The sequence below is a fragment of the Mytilus edulis genome, chromosome 12 (assembly GCF_963676685.1).
Source record: "Mytilus edulis chromosome 12, xbMytEdul2.2, whole genome shotgun sequence".
Lineage (NCBI taxonomy): Eukaryota > Metazoa > Mollusca > Bivalvia > Mytilida > Mytilidae > Mytilus > Mytilus edulis.
The window spans coordinates 57,417,215-57,438,862 of NC_092355.1; the positions used below are offsets into that span (position 1 = coordinate 57,417,215).

General features: G+C 33.0%; 1 protein-coding gene across 1 annotated transcript in view; it reads left to right on the top strand.

Moving 5' to 3' along the window:
• LOC139499564 (uncharacterized) overlaps positions 1–21,323 on the top strand; it is a 690,384-nt gene extending 669,061 nt beyond the window's left edge. The window contains exons 28-30 of the mRNA XM_071288298.1: positions 15,401–16,636; positions 17,961–18,437; positions 20,348–21,323. Coding sequence (XP_071144399.1) covers positions 15,401–16,636; positions 17,961–18,437; positions 20,348–20,362 — 1,728 coding nt within the window. The 3' untranslated portion in view covers positions 20,363–21,323. The remainder of the gene's footprint in view (positions 1–15,400; positions 16,637–17,960; positions 18,438–20,347) is intronic.
• Positions 21,324–21,648: the final 325 nt, after the last annotated feature.

Here is a 21,648-nt window from a genome sequence, read left to right on the forward strand (position 1 = left end):
AATAATTAAGACTTTTCCCGTAAATGTGAGATCTCTTGATTTCCAAACTTCAATACAGCTTTTTATTTTATTTATTTTTTCTAACCAAATTTGATCTAAGTCCACCCCGTATCCATGTAGTACCCCATATGCTTTCACAGGACGCTTAGACCATTTAATTTTGTTAAATTTTGGTTTTTATTTCGCCACTTGCCTAAATACATGCCAACAGTCTTATCCATATTCATTTTAGCCCCCGAAGCATTTTCGTACAGTTTTAAAGTTTTAAATGTTTCTTCGATAGACTCCTTGCTTTTATTAAAGAGTTGAGTATCGTCAGCAAACATATTTAGCTTTGTTTCAATAAAGTCCCCAGTTCTAGTAGGAAGTTTTATTCCTTTTATATTAGGATTGTTTCTAATTGATGCTGCAAGTGGTTCTGCTTGCAGGATATATAACATCGGGGCTATTGGGCATCCTTGACGAATTGAACGGGTATGCCTACGAATCTAGAAGTAAACCCATTCGTATGAATGCACGTCTTAGCGTTAATGAAAAGCATTTTTACCCAACTCCTGAATTTTTCCCCAAACCCAAATTTTAATAAGCAAAAATCGATCCATTCCCATTCCGCCCTATCAAATGCTTTTTGTTGATCTAAAAATAATATCGCACCCTCCTCATCTTCTAATTCACAAAAATCTATAACATCTTGTAATAATCTATTGCCTTGAAAAATGTTGCGCCCTTTGACAAACCCTTTTTGATCGAAATCAATTATTTGCGGTAATACATTTTTTAACCTTTCCGCGAGTACTTTGGAAATAATTTAATGGTCCGTGTTCAAGAGCGTTATAGGACGCCAATTTTTTATGTCTTCTCTCTCCCCAGACTTAAACATAAGCGTTATCATACCTCTGTATTGAGATTCACAGAGCAAATTGTTGTCAAAAATTTCCTTAATAACCGCCCCGAAGTCGTCACTTATCAAATACCAATACGTTTTGTAAAATTCATTCACAATTCTGTCTTCCCCAGGAGATTTATCAAGTTTCAAAATTTTAACGGCCTTACTTATTTCATCTAAAGATATTTCCATTTCACATATTTTTTTATTTTCCTCACTTAGTTTATGATCTATATTTTGTAATAGATTTTCTGCAGCATCCCTACCCCAACCCTCGGATGTAAATAATTGTTTGTAAAAAGACACTTGTTCTTCTAAAATAGATTCTATATCGTCCTTATACATTCCGTCTGAACCTTTTATTCTAGTCCATAATTTTTCAGCACCCCTCTTTTTTTCAAGTTTAAAGAAGTACCCTGTTGATTTTTCGCCTTTCTCGTACCAGTTAACCTTAGACCTAATTCTGACTGCCTCGGATTTTTGGGCATAATAATCTTTAATTTTTACTTTCAAATTATTTAATTCGTTTTCATTATTGATAGGATGGGTTCCCGTAATATTATCTAACCTTTTTTCCCACTCCCTTATTTGTTTTTCTGTTATGTTTAATTGCTTTGCAACTTCTATAGTTATACTTTTTATCTTTATCTTAGTTTCCTCCCACCATTCTAGATTATTTTCGAAATGATTTTTTTTTAATTTCCAGTTCCCCCAAAAGCTTTCGAACGTATTTCTAAATAAATCCGATTGAATAACTGATGAGTTCATTTTCCACATTCCGGGACCGCGTTCTGGTTCATTCGTTTTTAATTTCATGAACACACCGTCATGGTCACTGAACGGAAAATAAACTAATTTTACCTGTTGTGATTTATATTGAAGCTCACTTCTTATAAATATATAATCAATTCGTGACCTTGAATTACCCCGGCAAAAAGTATATTGTTTTTCTTTAGGGTATCGCTTTCTCCACACGTCTATTAACTCATTATGTTCAACAAAAGTTTTTAATTCATGTGATCCTATGTCGTCTCGTAAAGGGACTGGTTTTCGATCTAAATTTTTAATAAGAGCACAATTAAAATCTCCAAGAACGATATTTCTATTATTGTTATCAATAAGTATGTCTTTTTCAAAAAATGATTTTCTGTCACCCGCCAGATTAGGAGCATAAATATTGTAAATAAAAATCCTGTTATTACCTGGGGTTTTAACATGCACCGAAATTGTTCTACCAATACTATCCCGTCCGGTTTCAGTAATTTCAAATTTAAATTTTTCAGAAAAAAGAATAGCTACCCCTTTTGAATTACTTGATCCATGATTCCAAAAACTCTCCCCCTTCCATTCATTTTTCCATTTCGTTTCGACATCGCTAGAGCTATGTGTTTCTTGTAAGCATATTACATCAATGTTTTTCTTTTTACACCAATAAAAAACGGCATTTCGTTTTTTATTGTCTACCATACCATTGACATTTAAACTAACAATAGATAAAGACATAATACAAAGTTATATAGTGAAATAATGCTTTCTTTTGTTCATTCATTTTACGTGCTATATAATATATATATAAAAAAATATTTATACACAAATATATGAATAGAAAGTCTCAACAAATTTACAATCGTAATATTCTTTTCTTAGATATGACACCGTCACAGTTGACTGGGGTGAGCATATACCCGTAACCGTTATTTCAACTATAATTAAGTAAACCACTTTATTCATTTTTCCAACTTGTGAACTAGGCCGAAACCCACATGGGTTACTAAAAATAATCATGGAAATTTTGTTTTCTTCGATCAAAACTGAAAGTAAACATGTTGTATACTTTACTTTTTCATGTTTTTGACAACACATTTGCAGTTTCATCGTGTAAGTAACGTTAGTGAACATACACAAGTTACAACAATTCATTAAAATATTAATCAATTTTACATTATAGGGTCGTAGTACATGACATAGCCCACATGTGTCCATGTAAATAAAGATAAACATAGGAATTTTACAAACTGTTTAAAAATAGCATTGATTTGAAAATTGTTGACAAACGTGAATTATACAGATGCATTATAGCAATTTAGATTTTGGCTACAATAAAAAAAAAATCATGTACTATATATATTGTGAATAGTTAGTTAACATGATTTTGGCATCTTGGTAACTTGCTTCTCGCTTGAGCCTGGAGTGGAAATTGAACTTCGATTACGTTTTTTACTCGGGGTTTCATATTCACCTTCACACTTCGAATTTATAAAGTCTTCAAAAATATTTTCCATCAATTCTATACCGGATTTGCTGATATGAACCCCACTTGGGTCATTCAAGTCAAACAGTGCACGGAACGGTGTTTTGTTTGGAGCAAATTCGTCCCATAGATCAATATATTTTAGCACTTGACTTTTTTCACAAAGTTTTTGTGTAAAGCTATTGACAGACCTCGCTGCTGTATTTAATGCTTGTATAGAGCTGCCCTTACCTCGTCTGGGTAGAATGCTACATATACCAATGCGTGCATTTGGGTATTTGGTTTTTAGTGTATCTATGCATGTCGTAAGGTTTGCTGTTATTTGCTCGGTGTCACTTCTGTGCTTACTGATGTCATTTGTCCCTAATGATAAAATCACATTAGCAACATAGTCAGAATTTACTATATTGTCAGATTGACAAACAAGTTTATCGATTGATCAAGGGTGGTGCCTGATACCGCTATATTATTAATACTTGGGTCCTCAATTCTAATGCGACTGCAATTTGATGCACCAAATATTACTGTTTCAGAGGTTGGGAGGGTAGCGTTTGTTTGTTTGAACACAGTTTCAGTTGTTTTGTTTAATTCAACAATTAATTCTTGTGAGTTGTTATCCTCGGTAAACGAGTCGTTTTTATTGGCGTCTCTGCCTTCCTGAATGTCATGTACATAGTCGCCATACATTTCTTGGTCATCAGTCTGACAATCCCTTTGTATATGACCTTCTTTCCCGCACCAATAACATAGTTTTTCGGAGTGGGGACAATCTTTTATTGTGTGTGTGGTACTATTACATCTATAGCATTTGCGTGCCGCTTGATTTTGACGGGAGGGTTTGTTTGTACATCGATAAGAAGGATGATCTGTTCTCGTACAGTACGGACACTCTGTCCTGTTATTGTCTGTGAACATCCTGACACTAAATCTCCCAAATTTGGTTGCGGTTGGAATAATTGGGATACAGTTTGTTAATTGCACATAGCGTGTGCCGGTCTCGATATTTGTATCTTTAATTAGACCTCTGCGGAGGGACCCCTGCACAACATCACCAAATTTTGAAAGATGGCCACATATTGTTACGTCACTCATTTCACACGGGGCATTTTTTATAGTCACATTAGTAACTTGCTGTTCTACGTCTACCATTCTGATGTAACGGTTTTTCAAGTTTATCCCTCGAGTGAGTAATGTATGTTTTGTGTTCTGATCGTGTACTGTAACTATACATTCTTTCTCCGTAATTTGTATGGTTTGTATTTCGTTTTGGTCTACCAGAGTTTTTAGTTCATTTAATACATCAGTATGTGTAAAACCCTTGGTGAAACTAATACCGAAGTGAATAGATAAGTGTCGTTTGATTTGAGCTTTATGAGCGTCTACCGCCATTATGAAAACATGTAAACACTCACGGGTTACTCACAAAAACACAATATATCTTCTCAAGTTATAAGGTTCCAGCAAATAAATCTATGGATTCTAGGGACAAAGTCATTACCACTATTATAATCCACAAATATCTGCCACAAGATGAGTAAATTAATGGAAATTCAATTTTTTACTCAGAGCTCTGAAAACCTGGACTTGGCACATCAAGGGCACATAACTCCAGCATCTTCTTAATTGTTATATTTAAGTGTTCAAGTGTTCAGTTTTAAGAAACATACTCCCATTGGTCTGCTATATATATATATATAAAATACCAATATACACTTCTCGTCTCTCTCCTAATTTTTTCCCCCAAATTTTCGATACAATGAACAAAAAGGTATCAAAGGAAGTAACCCATCAAAGATACAAGATCATACAAGGGTTGCGCTTCGGCTTCGAAAGAATTTTTCAAAGCAAGGAATTCATGCGTTATACGCCATACTTGTGCATTTTGAAATTAAAACAGTTGATTTATATATATATGTTTTCGATATCAATATGACCACATCAATGATAATTCATTGTAACACAGATTGGTAAATAGGATGATGACGAAAAAGAGGAGAATTCAGTGGCGAATTATATGCATATTTGGGTTGAAAGCATGTTAATGCGATTTTGTTATTTATTCTGCTTTGTACAAGACTAAAATGCTGAGTCGATTGTTTAACGTTCTTGTTCATACAGAAAAGGCCAAATTGAAGATTTATCACATTAATTTGTGTTAAAGAGATAACAAAAAGACTTATATATATATATATATATATATATAATAATAATAATGCAGACATGACTGAATATCATGCTTAAATTTCAACCAACAAGAAAAAGAAATAAAAGTTTACGTTAATCAATAAAAAAAGTTTTTAGCATTTTGGCATTGAAAATCACGATGTCAAAGGAAATAAAATGACGTTAAATTTTTAAGCAGTTAAGCTGCTTTATGCGAGCACCCTAGATTTATGTTCTATCCAATAAATGCTGAAATATGTGCCACTTTAATTATCTGGCTGGCTATCATGTTATTTATAACTAATTGGACACTTTTGTCATACTTTTTATTCTGGAATATAAAAAATATAATATCATAAAAACGTTAAATGGTCGTCGATTTTCCCAAAAGTTTTGAAGTTGCACATAGGAAGTAGTGCTCGATAGAAATCCTTCTATAGTTTATTATCCCCTGTGCTGTTGGCTAAGATGCCAAAGAACAATTGTATGAAATATTTGGTCGCCGAAAATCTATAAAGATGAGTCGTTTACATTTCCCAAATGGCAAAAGTCGTAGGAATATTATTTGTCATCGATACGTATTACATACGTCAGTAGTCTATTAATAAGTTGGCGGCAATTTCAAATTACATAGAAGACGAAATTTATGTACCTTTTAAATTGAGAGGATTCTGATGATCAGGGCTTTCGGTGGCTTCAAGTGCCGGCTACTCCACTGACAAAAATATAAATTCAAAAAGATAAAAAATATCGTTTTCAAATATTTACAGGCAGCCGAGAGACGTATTTTCGCAAAGTTGCGGTCACGATAAACAAGGGTGAAAAGTCAGTGTTTACCGTGGGCTAAATATAGTTCACATGAATTCAGGTCACTGATTGGTTGTCTATTTAAAGTCAGAATGCATCGTTTCTTTTCATAGATAACAAGAGAGACAACAGTAACAATAGAGACGTTCCGATGGGCATTTTAAAACTCGTTGGCTTTTTTTTTTTTGGCTTTTAAAACGTGAAGACAATCAGATAGGATGACAATCTTATGTTATGGAATAATATCAGTCAAATTAAAGAAAGTGTAGTAGATCATATTGTTCAGAATCTGGAAAACGGTATCTTTTGAAGTTCATTTTTAGCTCACCTGGCCCGAAGGGCCAAGTGAGCTTTTCCCATCACTTGGCGTCCGTCGTCCGTCGTCTGTCGTCCGTCGTCCGTCGTCGTTAACTTTTACAAAAATCTTCTCCTCTGAAACTACTGGGCCAAATTAAACCAAACTTGGCCACAATCATCATTGGGGTATCTAGTTTAAAAAATGTGTGGCGTGACCCGGTCAACCAACCAAGATGGCCGCCATAGCTAAAAATAGAACATAGGGGTAAAATGCAGTTTTTGGCTTATAACTCAAAAACCAAAGCATTTAGAGCAAATCTGACATGGGTAAAATTGTTTATCAGGTCAAGATCTATCTGCCCTCAAATTTTCAAATGAATCCGACAACCCGTTATTGGGTTGCTGCCCCTGAATTGGTAATTTTAGGTAATTTTTGCTGTTTTTGGCTATTATCTTGAATATTATTATAGATAGAGATAAACTGTAAACAGTAATAATGTTCAGCAAAGTAAGATTTACAAATAAGTCAACATGACCAAAATGGTCAGACCCGGCCAACCAACCAAGATGGCCGCCATGGCTAAAAATAGAACATAGGGGTAAAATGCAGTTTTTGGCTTATAACTCAAAAACCAAAGCATTTAGAGCAAATCTGACATGCGGTAAAAGTGTTTATCAGGTCAAGATCTATCTGTCCTGAAATTTTCAGATGAATCGGACAACCTGTTGTTGGGTTGCTGCCCCTGAATTGGGTAATTTTAAGGAAATTTTGCTGTTATTGGTTATTATCTTGAATATTATTATAGATAGAGATAAACTGTAAACTGATATAATGTTCAGCAAAGTAAGATTTACAAATAAGTCAGCATGACCAAAATGGTCAGTTGACCCCTGAAGGAGTTATTGCCCTTGATAGTCAATTTTTAACCATTTTTTTTCGTAAATCTTAGTAATCTTTTACAAAAATCTTCTTCTCTGAAACTACTGGGCCAAATTAAACTAAACTTGGCCACAGTCATCATCGGGGTAACTTGTTTAAAAAATGAGTGGCGTGACCTGGCCAATCAACCAAAATGGCTGCCACGGCTAATAATAGAACATAGGGGTAAAATGCAGTTTTTGGCTTATAACTCAAAAAACGAAGCATTAAGAGAAAATCTGACAAGGTTTAATTGTTTATCAGGTCAAGATCTATCTGCCCTGATGTTTTCACATGGATCGGATAACCCATTGTTAGGTTACTGTCCTGAATTGGTAATTTTAAGGAAATTTTGCCGTTTTTTGTTATTATCTTGAATATTATTATAGATAGAGATAAACTGTATACAGCAATAACGTTCAGCAAAATAAGATCTACAAATAAGTTTGCATGACCAAAATAGTCAATTGACCCCTTAAGGAGTTATTGCCCTTTATAGTTAATTTTTAACATTTTTCATAAATTTTTGTTAATTTTTAGAAAATATTTTCCACTGTAATTACTGGGCCAAGTTCATTATAGATAGAGATAATTGTAGCAACAAGAATGTTCAGTAAAGTAAGATCTACAAACACATCACTATCACCAAAACACAATTATATCATGAATTTATCCGTGTCCATTGTTTAATATGCACAAGACCAAGGTGAGCGACACAGGCTCTTTAGAGCCTCTAGTTTAGTTTTGGTCTATTTTCTTAATACTTTATGCATTAGGTCAACTATATTTGGTGTATGAAAATATTTTATGATCTATATGTCGGTTACGCAGGTTTTATTTGAACTTGACCTCATTTTCACAGTCCATTGCTAAGTTTTAAGTGTTTGTGTTTTGGTCTCATTTTCTTTATTTATAAAAAGTAAGTCATATATATTTGTAATATTGAAGAATTGTTAGCTGTACATGTTTGCCTGGCATGGTTCAATATGTTCAATAAGGCATTGTTTACCAGGTGAGCGATTCAGGCTCTTGAGAGCCTCTTGTTCAAAGCCCACGTGGTATTCAGAGAATCAAGGTCAAAAACGAAAGTAGAATATTGTCGACTCGACCTCAAATAAATAACATTTCCAAATGATTTATGTATCAGACTTATTGAACAGTTTACAAAAAAAAAGAAAATCAGAGGATATATCAATTTTCTGTCAATGCTTGAGAAATAATTGTATGATTTAAATACGCGTAACAGTCTTTAGAAAGAAGAGGGGGGTCATTTGTTTACACTGAAATGCACATAGTTATGCAAAATAAATCGATCAAGATTTATAACAAACCAGATTATTATATAAATAAAACTCCTTTAAAAGTAAATGAATTTTAAGCATAAGGTAATAAAAATATAACATATTAAAAAAAATGAAATTTCTTTGAGATTTTTATTTCTTTCTTAAATTTCATACATAAACAAGAATGTGTCCTCAGTACACGAATGCCCCACTCGCACTATCATTTTCCATGTTCAGTGGACCGAGAAATTGGGGTAAAAACTCTAATTTGGCATTAAAATTAAAAAGATCATATCATAGGGAACATGTGTACAAAGTTTGAAGTCGATTGGACTTCAACTTCATCAAAAACTACCTTGACCAAAAACTTTAACCTGGAGCGGGACGGACGGACGGACGGACGAACGGACGCACTATCGTAGGTGGGGCATAAAAATAGGCAGTTGAAAGATGAAATTAGGTGCCAGGAGATTGCGAGAATGCAGGATTTCATGCTCTATTTATGTCAGAGCTTCTGGGGGCCTTGAGGGGCCCCCACAACCCCTGCTGTAAGGCACCAAGCTTACAGCTTGGTGGGCGTCTGTCTTTGCTGAACGCATGTTACAGTCGCCTATAATTTTAATTGAGCCTTCTACTTCAATTTCATGGGAAAGCCCTGCATTAGTGGGTCCTCACTATGGACAGGTGCATACAGAATGTGGTGGCTTAAACATCTTAACAGGCACAAAACTCTCCCCTAACCCTTGCAAGAATCTATTGGGATATCCTAGGATATCCAAGGATCTTCCTGAGATTTCCTGGGATATTTTCTTGGGATATCCCAGGACTTCCTGAAATGAAATTTCAAGACTTTTCAGGAATTTGAGGGAGAGTATTGGAACAGGATTTCCTGGGATATCCCAGGAAATCCCGAACCTAAAAGCATAGGACCAACTGGGACATTTCAGGACCAAAATGGTCAGTCGACCCCTTAAGGAGTTATTGCCCTTTATACTAAATTTTTAACAACTTTTCGTCATTTTTTGTTACTTTTCTAAAAATCTTCTTCTCTGAAACTACTTTGCCAAATTTAACCAAACTTGTCCACAATTATCATTGTGGTTTACAGTTTATAAAATGTGTCCGATGACCCAGCCTACCAAACAAAATGGCCGACATGGCTAAAATTAGAACATAGTGGTAAAATGCAGTTTTTGCTTTATATCTTTGAAACTAAAACATTTAGGGCAAATCTTTCAAGACTTTAATGTCCATCAGAATAAGATATATCCCCTCACAAATTTTCAATTGAATCGGACAACCTGTTGTCGGGTTGCTGCCCTAAAATTGGTGATTTTAAGGAAATTTTGCAGTTTTTGGTTATTATCTTGAATACTATTAAAGATAGAGATAAACTGTAAACAGCAATAATGTTCAGCAAAGTAAGATCTACAAATAAGTCAGCATGATCAAAATTGTTAGAGGACCCCTTAAGGAGTTATTGCCCTTTATAGTCAATATTGAACAACTTTTCGTCATTTTTGTAACTTGTATAAAAATCATTTCTAAAACTACTTGGCCAAATTTAACCAAACTTGGCCACAATCATAATACTAGGGTATCTTTTTTTTTTAAAAAGTGTCTAATGACCCCGCCTACCAACGAAGATGGCCAACATCTGTAAACACATTAACAGGTGAGCGACACAGGCTCTTGAGAGCCTCTAGTTTTAATATTGTCCTGAGAACTCCTGGGATATGTCCTGGGATATTTAAAGACATACCAAAAAATCAACAAAAAAAAGCCACGGGGATAACATGGACTCTTATCCTTTGAATCTATGAAAAGACAGTATTCATTCTTCCGACTTTTTTTCTTCACAGCACATTTGATGGTATTTTCAAAATCAAATCACTTGAAAACAAATTTATTTTCTTTAGTACAGTCACTGTTTTGTTCATTGTTATTATCTTCTATTCTCTCCAATTTTCCAAAAAGCCCTCTTGTCTTGACTAGTTTAAGCTGGTCACATAAATGTATCTTGGCCCTCACAATAGTTTTTATAAATCAGAGCTGCTGGTCTCTAACAGTAAATCTGAAACAAAACAAAAGTTCTGGATCTAAAGTTTGATAAAAAAAAAAATATAAATACCAAATATCATGCATTAGTATGTCATTGTATATCAGATTTGTTTAAGTCAACATGCTTTTTTTATTTATTTAAATGAGTACATACCTGTATATATTTTGTGTATAAATGTACCCTGCCATTAAGGACCAAGCCATTTGATTCATTCATATATCATAGACTTTAAAATATCTCCTGACAATTATTTTTAGCATTTTTTTCCCTACTCTATCATATATTTAAAATATTTAAAATTAAACATGTACTATAGTATTCCAGAAGTATGTATCTTAATGAATTAAGCAACTTGTTTCAGACATATTGCAGCAAACTGTTTGTGGTATATCTTAATGTGAGTTTTCTCACAGTTCTATGTTTAAGTTTTTTATATTATTATTAAAAGCATACCTATACCATTTAAATATTTTTTCATTATATGTTATAACAATGTATTTCTAATTCCTTATGATTGTGATGAAAGTAATTAAATCTTATGTATCTATAACTGTTTTCTTTACTCTTATTGTAACATGCACATATTCAAAATGGTGGAATCTAATGTATTTGTACTTAGCAAAAGATATTATCCAAAATGCATGAAATCATCAAATAAATGCTCCTTATAATCAAAGTCTTGTCACCAGAAGAAAACATCTGCACTATTAATATAATGTTAAAATATATAGAACTGTTGGAACTTAGTTAATTCCATTTATCTGCATTCATTTTGTGTTTAAGATATACATGATATAAGACATCTTTGCTTGTTGTCCAAGTTCAAATTCTAATTGTGTCAGGGGTTATTTAAGGAGTTAAATTTCTATTTTCTTTGAAAGGTGCCCTGGTTGAATAGATTTAATTTATCTTTATTTGATATATATATTATAATAAAAAAAATCAATTTATTGTTTATTTACCATCTTAATGTTTAAAGTTACAATAGTAATTGCAGAAAATGTATAATTTAGCAATTTGTGCATGATCCCCTGCATTTGGCCTCACACTTCCTGTCCAGTGTCTACACTCCAGATGGCACATTTATACATTTCATTCACTCTGGCTCACATTTCAAAGATAAAGAATTAAAGCATGAAAATTATTTTGTGTGTTCATTTAGATACTCGCAATTATATAAATTTAACCTATTTACAGTTAATCTATTATCTTGGGTATTACATCTATGGTTGTATGATCATGATCTTTAATAGGGTCTTGAAAATAAATAATGTTTAATTAAAAAAAATCATGTTGTGTTGTTACTCATATTTTGGCTTTCGGCATGTGACATGATTTGTGATAAGTGAGTTTTGCATTTTCCAAAATTGCATCCTAACATTTTTATCAATATGATCATATACAAGTTGAACTGTGCACAAACAATTCTAGGAACTTTACTTAAATGGAATTGTAAATATACTTAAGTGGAATTCAAATTGCAAAAAAAGACTACACATCATGTAAGTTTGGAAAAGAAACTCATATCTTCAAAGTCTTGAAATATCCCAGTAATTCCTGTTAATAATCTAAAGTCCTAAGAGTTCTTGAAAAATCAGGATTAACTTGTGTTCATCAAATATTGTAAGTCCTGAAATATCCCAGAAATTCCTGAAACAAATTTAAAGTCTTGGAAATTCCTGAAATATCAGGACAACAGATTTCAGGACTTCATGAGACTTCCTGGGACACTTGAAATTTCAGGATTTTCAAAATTACCAGTGCTGGGATTTTTCAGGATATCCCAGGACTTCCTGGGATATCCTGAAAGACAAGATTTTTTCAGGACACCATTTTGCAGGGGAACATAGGACAGTGTTTGTGTATAATCTCAAACATTGAATCTTTATAAATATAAATTGGAAATAACTTTTGAAAGTGGTAGGATTGCATAACATAAACATTACTGTACAAGCATTATTTGATACTTTAGAAATAGCTGAGAACAATGCCTGAGATAAATAATTGACTAATTCTTTACACTATTCATCTGAACTTTGCCAAGTTTGCCTTTGGGTTTTTGATTAACTGCCTATAGCACCCTTTGGTGCTTTGATTTTTTTATTGTTTTATTATCTAAACTGTCTCGATCATTACAAATTTACGGTAGCACATTACATGCTGAAATTTATAGGGTGGATGGAATACACTATGAAGATGTTCTATGTTCTTTATAAACAATTTTCGCTGTAATTTATATTTTATCATTTTTTACTCTGACGTTGGGCGCTTTAACGGAGAACTAGTGTTAATCTACTGGGCCAAATTGAATTAATCCTTTAGCCACAATTGTCAATAAGGTATCTTGATTGAAAAATATATCCGATGACTCTGCCAGCGAACCAACATTGCCGACATGGCTAACAATAGAACATAGGGATTTACTGCACTATACAAGTATAAGGGAAAATTGTAAAAAAAAGCCATTTCAAATGGTGGCAATTGAAAACTAATTCAAGAAATGATAAGGGGTCTTCAGTAACTATTGTAAGTCTAATTACTAGTGGGATGACCTGTTTTTAATTAACTACGGGGCAAAATTAAAGCAAACTTTGCCCCAATCATTATTAGGGTATCTAATACTATTTATTATGATATAAACCTTATTTTACATGATATCCAAAACCACAGGAGATACAGGTGAGCGACACAGGCTCTTGAGAGTCTCTAGTTTATGGGCTTTATTGTTATTTCAAAATATATCGCTTACATATTTTAGATATATTTGAATGGTTGTGATAACAATTACTAGGAGTTTTATCCCCTGGAAGGTAAAAAACGAAATGTACTGTAATATAACTTATTGCCAATACATGGTAGAGACCAAAGGTCTTATGATATGAGGTCTTTGCTTGATGACCTTGAAATTGAGGTTAAGGTCTTTAGTAACTTTGACGTTCTTTTTGTTTACTCTTGCTTTAACCTTATATTTATACATTATAAAACCATGGGACTTTTGTATTAGGTTGCAAGCCATAAGCACTTGAAAAATCAAACCAGAAGTGACTTTGTGAAAACAGACAGTAGATATTTTTTTGTACTAATTTAAGGTAAAATGATATAGAACCATATTTGTTTTGGAATCAATGTCAAGTGAACTATAATATAATACCATAAGTGAAATTTTTCAAACCAGAAGTACTGTAACAAATTATTTCCCTCATTTCAAACAAAAGTTTGTAGAACAATGTATTTCAAAATAAGACTTTAAACATGGGTTGAAAACAAAAATAAAGCTTCTAACAGCGGGTTTTTGCATTATTGAATAGTAGTCTAAGGCAGGTGTTAGAATGGTGATGTTGCACGTTTTGAATGATGCACTGTCAATGTAAAATTTAACGTCAGAACATGGCATTTATATCGAATGTTTGATCGCCGCAATATAGCCTTTTTGTGCTAATATGGCGTAAAGCAACCAACAATCAATCAATCAATCGGATGTTTGAAGTTTAATTTCATTTTTATGCCAGTCAAAGTTTTGATGCCCAACATATTACATTACTTGTATTTGTTGATAAGTCTAACGAGATTGAAGACGAGAAAAAAATTCCGGCAGACTTAAATATTTTTGGAAATACAATATACATTTTTCTAATGATTTAGCTTAACTCTTTTTCCTGTATGGCCACACAAGAACCCCAATGTCTGCCTTTTTGCACAAACTAGTAAAAGGATTATTTTACATGTATTAGTTTGTGATTTAGGTCAGTTTTTTGGGAACCACTAGTGGTAGGTCAATGATACTTGGTATGCAGTTGTATAAGCATTGGCATATCTTATTTCTATGGAGATTATTTGGATCCGCCCCCTTAGTCATTGTCTATTGACTTTGAAAATTTTGCTATGTTAACGTCTATTAGTTTGTGATAAGGTCAGTTCAAGGGCCTAGTGGTAGGCCAATGCTAATTGGTATTCAGTTGTATAAGCATTAGCACTTTTCATTTCCAAGGAGTATATACCATCATGGTGTATCGACTTTGAAACTTTTGCTTAGTTTACATGCATTAGTTTGTGATTAGATCAGTTTAAGATGAACTGCTAATGTTAAGTCAATGATATAAATTTGGTATGCAAATTTATTGGCATTTGCAAGAATTGTTTCCATGGAGATTATATTGGCCCACCCCTTAAGTTCATCGAATTTGAAACTTTTACATAGGTTTCAAGTTAATGTTTGTGTTTTGGTTTGTTTAAAGGGAACGACTTATAATGAGTCAATGGTATTTGGTATGCAGTTGTATAAGCATTGGCACATCTCATCTATGTGGAGATTGCTAAGCTATGTACCTCAGTTATGGTTCATTGAATTTGAATATTTTCATAACTTATGTAACATGTTAAAGTATTGTTGTTTTAATTTCAACATTTGCATCATCAAAATTACAAAAAGGCAAGACACATTTCTGTGATAACAGTTTATTGGTTATAGAAGAACAAAAATAGTAATAATTTTAAGTTAAATTAGTTAATCAGTATAATTGTATAGCGTTATATGTTTGCATATCTTTGGTTTTGTAAATATGAAACAAGGATAGCAGTACTGGTTTAATGGTGAACTTGAAAATTCCTTATATCTGTTAACCACATAAAAAAACTTATAATGATCTGCATGATAATGATATGTTGACATAGTTTCCAATGTCTTGTTGCAACATTTTTACAGACTAGTAAAAGACAATATACTATTTTGTAGATTGAGAATGCATGTAGGGATCACCTTGATCGATTTGTCGACGGCATTTCAGATGATGCATGTGGACATATAAGGAAAGAATACTTCATTTCAAATACTGAGGATGATGATAAAGTGTTTAGGCAGATGCGACAAGATATCATCAACTTAGCAAAAACAATGTCTATTTGGAATAAACGCTATCCATTAAAATTTATTCAGATGGAAAAGTGTCTTCAAGAGAAAAAAAAGGAGTTGCAAATTCCTATTATGTCTCTTCGTGAAATTCAACACATCTCTACTAAAATGCCAAAGCCATTAAATGAAGATGAACTCAGATTGTTTCTGGAATTTCACCATGAGATCAGAGCATTGGTTTATTTTAAGGATCTTCCCGATTTTATCATTTTAGATACACAGTGGTTGTCTGATGCTTTTAAATGTATAGTCACAGCAGAGAAATTTCGAAAAGATGTAAGCAGGCATAGAATGAAGGGAAAATTGAAGGATTTAAATGTCAGAGGAATATTACATAGCGATGTTTTAGAAGGTATCTTTAAAGATGAAAACAACATTTTGTATAAACAAGATCAACATAAAGATGATATCCTGAATATTATGGAGAAATTCGATATTATCATACCCGCACCTAGGGAGAGTCTTGATGAAAAGGATTACTACTATGTACCTTGCATGGTCAAATCAAAACCAGAAAAGGACATATATGAGATGTTCAATGTGACCAACGATAACTGTAAGAAATCCACCTGGTTATGTTTCAAGTTTATGTTTCTACCACCACATCTAATTAATCACTTGATTGCTTCACTGAGCCGGAAGTTTAAAATTGCAGAGTTGGATGCCACTGAACAAAAGAAAGGTCAAATTGCTCTTTTCAGAGGTACTGTTGTCTTTGAACTGCACAAGAGTACAAAATTGAGAAAACTTATTTTAATGACATGTCCCAATTTTATTCAGATTCAGATTTTGGAATTCAAAAAAGAAATTAAAAGAGGTATGTACAAAGACATTGCTGCCTTCGTGACAGAGGAAATAATCAAGATAATAAGTAGAAGATTCAAGATGTCAAATGTAAAATTTGACAAAAAGTGGAAATGTGGTCTTAAAAAACCAGAGTCTGTTACAGGGTTGAATGATTTTAGTGAAAAACAGATTATAAAATATCATTGTGAGAAATGTCAAGCAACCCACAAGTTCACTGATGAATGGTCAGATCTACAAAATGAATCGCTATGTGTAAGTGAAAAATATAAATATAACTTGTATAGAAACATTTGATTGTTATTCTCTCTATCTGGAGAAACTCATGAAAGGCACCATTTATGTGTGTATTTAGCATTAGAAGGTAGTGGTTGTTATTCTTTCTACATGTATCTAGAGAAACTCTGACATGAAAGACAAAATATATAAGCATTAGACCCCAGTGACTTCCTAAAAAAAAGAGTTTGCCCATTTTTTATAAATCAACCAACTACAATACAGTTCACTAGAATAATAATATAAAAAACATAGGCCACCAATGAGTTTATTTTCAGTTTTAACGAAAAAATACATGAATTTGAAGCTGGAAAGGGGAGATAATTATGTTCTGTATACAAGTAAATAAAAATAAAGTACGTTCTATATACAAGGAAATAAAGTACGTCATCTAGAGCCACATAGGAATATGCATGAATATCAATACTTGTCATCTATCATACTAATTAGAACTGCTGATAATGATTTGAACTTTTGAAAAAAAGGACTAAAATATCGTCCTCCATCTAAAATATATTTGAAACAGTGTCGCCAGGTCACAAAAGACGCTCTTTCATCGTATTGTAAAAATTGGTGTAAACGGAAAAAAAATCTTATTTAATAAATGTATGAATGCTGTGGATATTCGAATATCATATTTTGAAAATAATTCAGAAATAAATAAAAGAGAACATAATCAACTATTTCTATAATAAGAAACAAACTTTATGAACTTTCAAAGCTGTTTGTGTTTGTACTGGCCGACACAGCAGCCAACAAAGACCTAAACAAAGAAAAGATCCAGGAAAAGTTATTATTTGAGGGACCATACTGTGCTCATTGTGTTAAATCAACAGGTTTTTTTTTTGGCTTGAAGTGAATTAATTTTGTAGTATTTCAATATGTTAAACTCGTGTTTTTTTTCCTGATTTCGAAAAAGTATCGGTGACACATATCAAAAAAATTTTTTTTTTCTAATTCTGAGTATTTAGAAACAATGGCTGTAGTTGTAAGTAATGAATTATACACCATCTTTCTATGTATCTTCTGTTTGTGAAAAAAAAGGTTACTTTAAACGGTGGTTTTGATCTGATCAAAATTATCACTATAATTAAGGTGACTAAATCAGCAGAAAGAAAGACGCTTGTACATTGCTTCGTCAATTGATAATGAATGTACTGTGGAAAAAAAAATAGTTGAATAATCTTATTAAATTAATTTTGAATGATTGATAGAACTAAATAAGACTAGTATAGGAACCCATTTCTGTATTAAGCATCACTGAACACCATTTTTCTTACTTATACTATTAACTTCCTTTCAGATCACCAAGGAAGAGTTTAATTTTACAAAAATGGGAATGATTGTGCTCAATATTCTTGCTGATGTTTTATATGATTTACTCAAACAGTATAGACCAAACCTGCCTCCGAGGAGTGACTGTGATATAACATACTTGTACAGTGAGCACAGGAAACTTAATAAACATATTCCTAGTAATTCAAGCCATCGGAGATGTCCTCCCGGACCATGGGGAGGGACTTGGCTAGATATTCAGAATACAGATATAGCTATTGGAGATGATATTGAGCGCATACGACTTACAAGAAATGAACTGCAACACTCTAAAACTTTTAATCTCGATGATAATCGTTTTAGTGATTTATGCAATATCATTGGTCATCTTTTGAAACGTTTTGATAAAAATATCAAACCAGTAAGTCGATATACAGATCGACTAAATGAAACATTAGCTAAAACTTGCTCTGAGGAGGAAGTTATATCATTTGAAAACGACTTGGTAAGTATGCCATATAGAGTCAATTTCCAACATGTTTCCAAGCCATGTTAACAGTCTGTCCAAAGTGAGGAAGTATTTTGGCATATTTTAATGCATTTTTGCTCGTTACGGATATTGACTGTTTTTCAAACTTATCCTTCAAAAGCAAATGTATATATGTATATAGCATTATCATGGTTATGTGATTTGGTATGATTTTAAGTTCAATGTGCTAGATGCATTCACCAAACTTATTTTATTTAGTTTGAAGACATCATCTATATAGCGAAACATGAAGATAAAGGATAATCCTAGTTTTTTAACATTTGTCTTAGAAGCTACTGTACAATATGCCTAAGCTATAGTGCATTAATCTCAATATTAAGGGGGGAAATAATGACTGAAAGCAGTGTTCCTTGGTTCCTGTCTTTCCTTTCTGATTTTTGTTTATTGTTGCGTCATAAATTAAAATCGGGCCGTTGATTTTTCTCACATTTTTTCACATTTGTCCTATCAGGTAGGATCCTTTAATTTAAACAGTATTTATTATTGAAAATTATAAAAATGAATCAGTCAGTACAATGTCACATAGGCAGCCAAAAAACTTTAATAAATGTATATTCCTAACTGGACCTTCATAGCTGACTGTATCATGTGTATGGTATTGGTATTGTTCATTATTAAAAACTGTATAGCAAGCTAGAAATATAGTTGATTATGCTCACGCCATTCAGTTGAAAGTTGTCTCATTTGCAATCATACAATAATAAATACTGTTAACCTATTTGAACCGACATGACAAATTTGAAGCAATGTCAGCGAGAACATTCATTCTAATAAGTCACTAATATTCTAAACACATCAGAAAAATGTCTACATTCACCTTAAAAGCTAACCAAAACCTTTAAACAGACTTGTTCAAAAGGGTTATAGATATGATAGTGTTGTCAGAACATTAAAGATGGTATATCTTGGTATTAATATTGATTCACTCTTAGGGTCTTTGCACCGGAAATAAACACATGTATTCTAAAACCAGTTGTTGGCATGATACGGGTTATGTTCTCATATATTTTATGATGGAATGATACTTAACCCCTAATTGAAGGGATTTTGTCTTTTGTTACCTATTCTGACATCGGACTCAGACTTCTTTTAAAGTGAGATTTACTGTGCGTATTGCAATGTCTTTGTTTATTCTACATTGGCTAGATGTATTGGGTGAGGGTTGAGATCTAACAAAACTAGCCCTGCCGCTTTTTTGCGCCTGTCCAGATCAGGAGCATCTGGCCTTGATTGGTCTTATATGATATTAATTCTAGTTGATTTATAAATTTTGTAGTTTGGTGTGACATCCATTTTTATTGAACTAGTACACATTTTGTTTGGGACCAGCTGAAGCCCTCTTCCGTGTGCGGGATTCTCTCACTGTGTTAAAGACCCATTGGTGGCGTTCGGCTGTTTTCAGCTCTTTGGTCGGGTTGTTGTCTCTTTGAAACATTCCCCATCACTCTTTATTTTATAATTGATTGCTTTGGTTATTTTGCAAGAAGAAAGGCCTGTCTTCACTGTATCGGATTTGCCTGTATATTTGTTTGTTAGTAATTATACCTGGTGTTGCTTGTACTTTTAATCAAGATATCATTTTATGGGATAGCAATTTTATCAATGGTGATTTATGGAACATTTTTAATCTGCGTTTCAGTCTTTTTTTTTATTATAATGAAGACTATTGACTTGTGTTACACATTCGGTTATGTCATGTATGTTGGTTCTTTTTAAATTTTGTTTTAAGTTAGTTAAGCAATTCTTTATCAACAAAAAGCAATGTTATATTTGTCATTTGGTTGTTATCTCACTGGTGAAAACACAATAACATTATTAATGTTCATATTATGTCAACTTTTATCAGTAAAACTCTTTCATTTCAGTTGACATGGAACTGAGATATGATTTGCATTCAAGGCAATAATACAGAAAATGGTAGAAAAATTTACCGATGGCAATCCAGCGAGGTATATCAACAGGGACGATACCAAGCCTAATTATTTAACAATGCGCCATTGTATGAACAGAAAGAAAACAAACTATTTTTGTGATTTTATTTTTTCATGTAGCCAAATTACCCTTGTCCTTCATTATCCGTGGTATTAACGTCAAAACCCGTAGTCAAACCGTTGTGCATCCGTATCGGATCTGTATCTGACTACGGAAACTGCATTTCCGGGATCATTCGTGAGATTTATTCCGTAGTGGATCCGGCGAGGTGATCCGTGAATGTGTGACCTAGGCATAAAAGTATTTTTTCAATGTATTTAAAAACAAAGTGAATTGCTTCCTGCTAACCATTTTATATTACTTGTATTACACGGACACCAGTACCATGCTTAATTTATAGTTCATTAAATCAAATTTGTGTTATAAAGAGTCCTTGTTTCGCGATGTTTACAAGTAATTCACACTCCAGTCTATTTAAGATGGTAACAACGAATGATAAATCCGTTGTTGTATTTCTTTTACAGGTGTTTAAAGACTGACCTCTGAATTTCAATCACTACGGGTCGTTGTCTTAAGTTTGTTTGTTTTAGTACCGGTCAAATTTGTGTACTGGTCGTTTTGACTATTCAAAGCTGATTTATATGGTAGGAGCATGAATGTTACCACTGCGTGACAAATATTCAAAGCTGATTTATATGATAGGAGCATGAATGTTACCACTGCGTGACAAATATTCAAAGCTGATTTATATGGTAGGAGCATGAATATTACCACTGCGTGACAAATATTCAAAGCTGATTTATATGATAGGAGCATGAATGTTACCACTGCGTGACAAATATTCAAAGCTTACTTAAGGGAATACTAAAACTTTTCAAAGAGAATTCGCATAAAAACTCTTGCGTTGTATTCAAAGAGTTTCTATTCCTTGACCAGTGTTTTTCTTTCGAATCGACGACAGGCTATTGGCAAACACAACGAAATATCTTTGAATGTTCATGATGTTGACCACTAATGAAATTAATGTTATCCCATTATCCTTCAGATTGAAGTGAGTTTGTTGATTGGTTGAAGGTCCAGTGGCAAATATAACATTCATATATAAGACGATGGACTGGTTTGGGGTTAGATATTTTAGAAAAAATATTATTTCCGCGCTTTCATATTATTCAAAAGTTTTGTTTTTCTTTTCTACTTGTTCATTTGTACAACCATGTCCGGCCAGGATTATTTT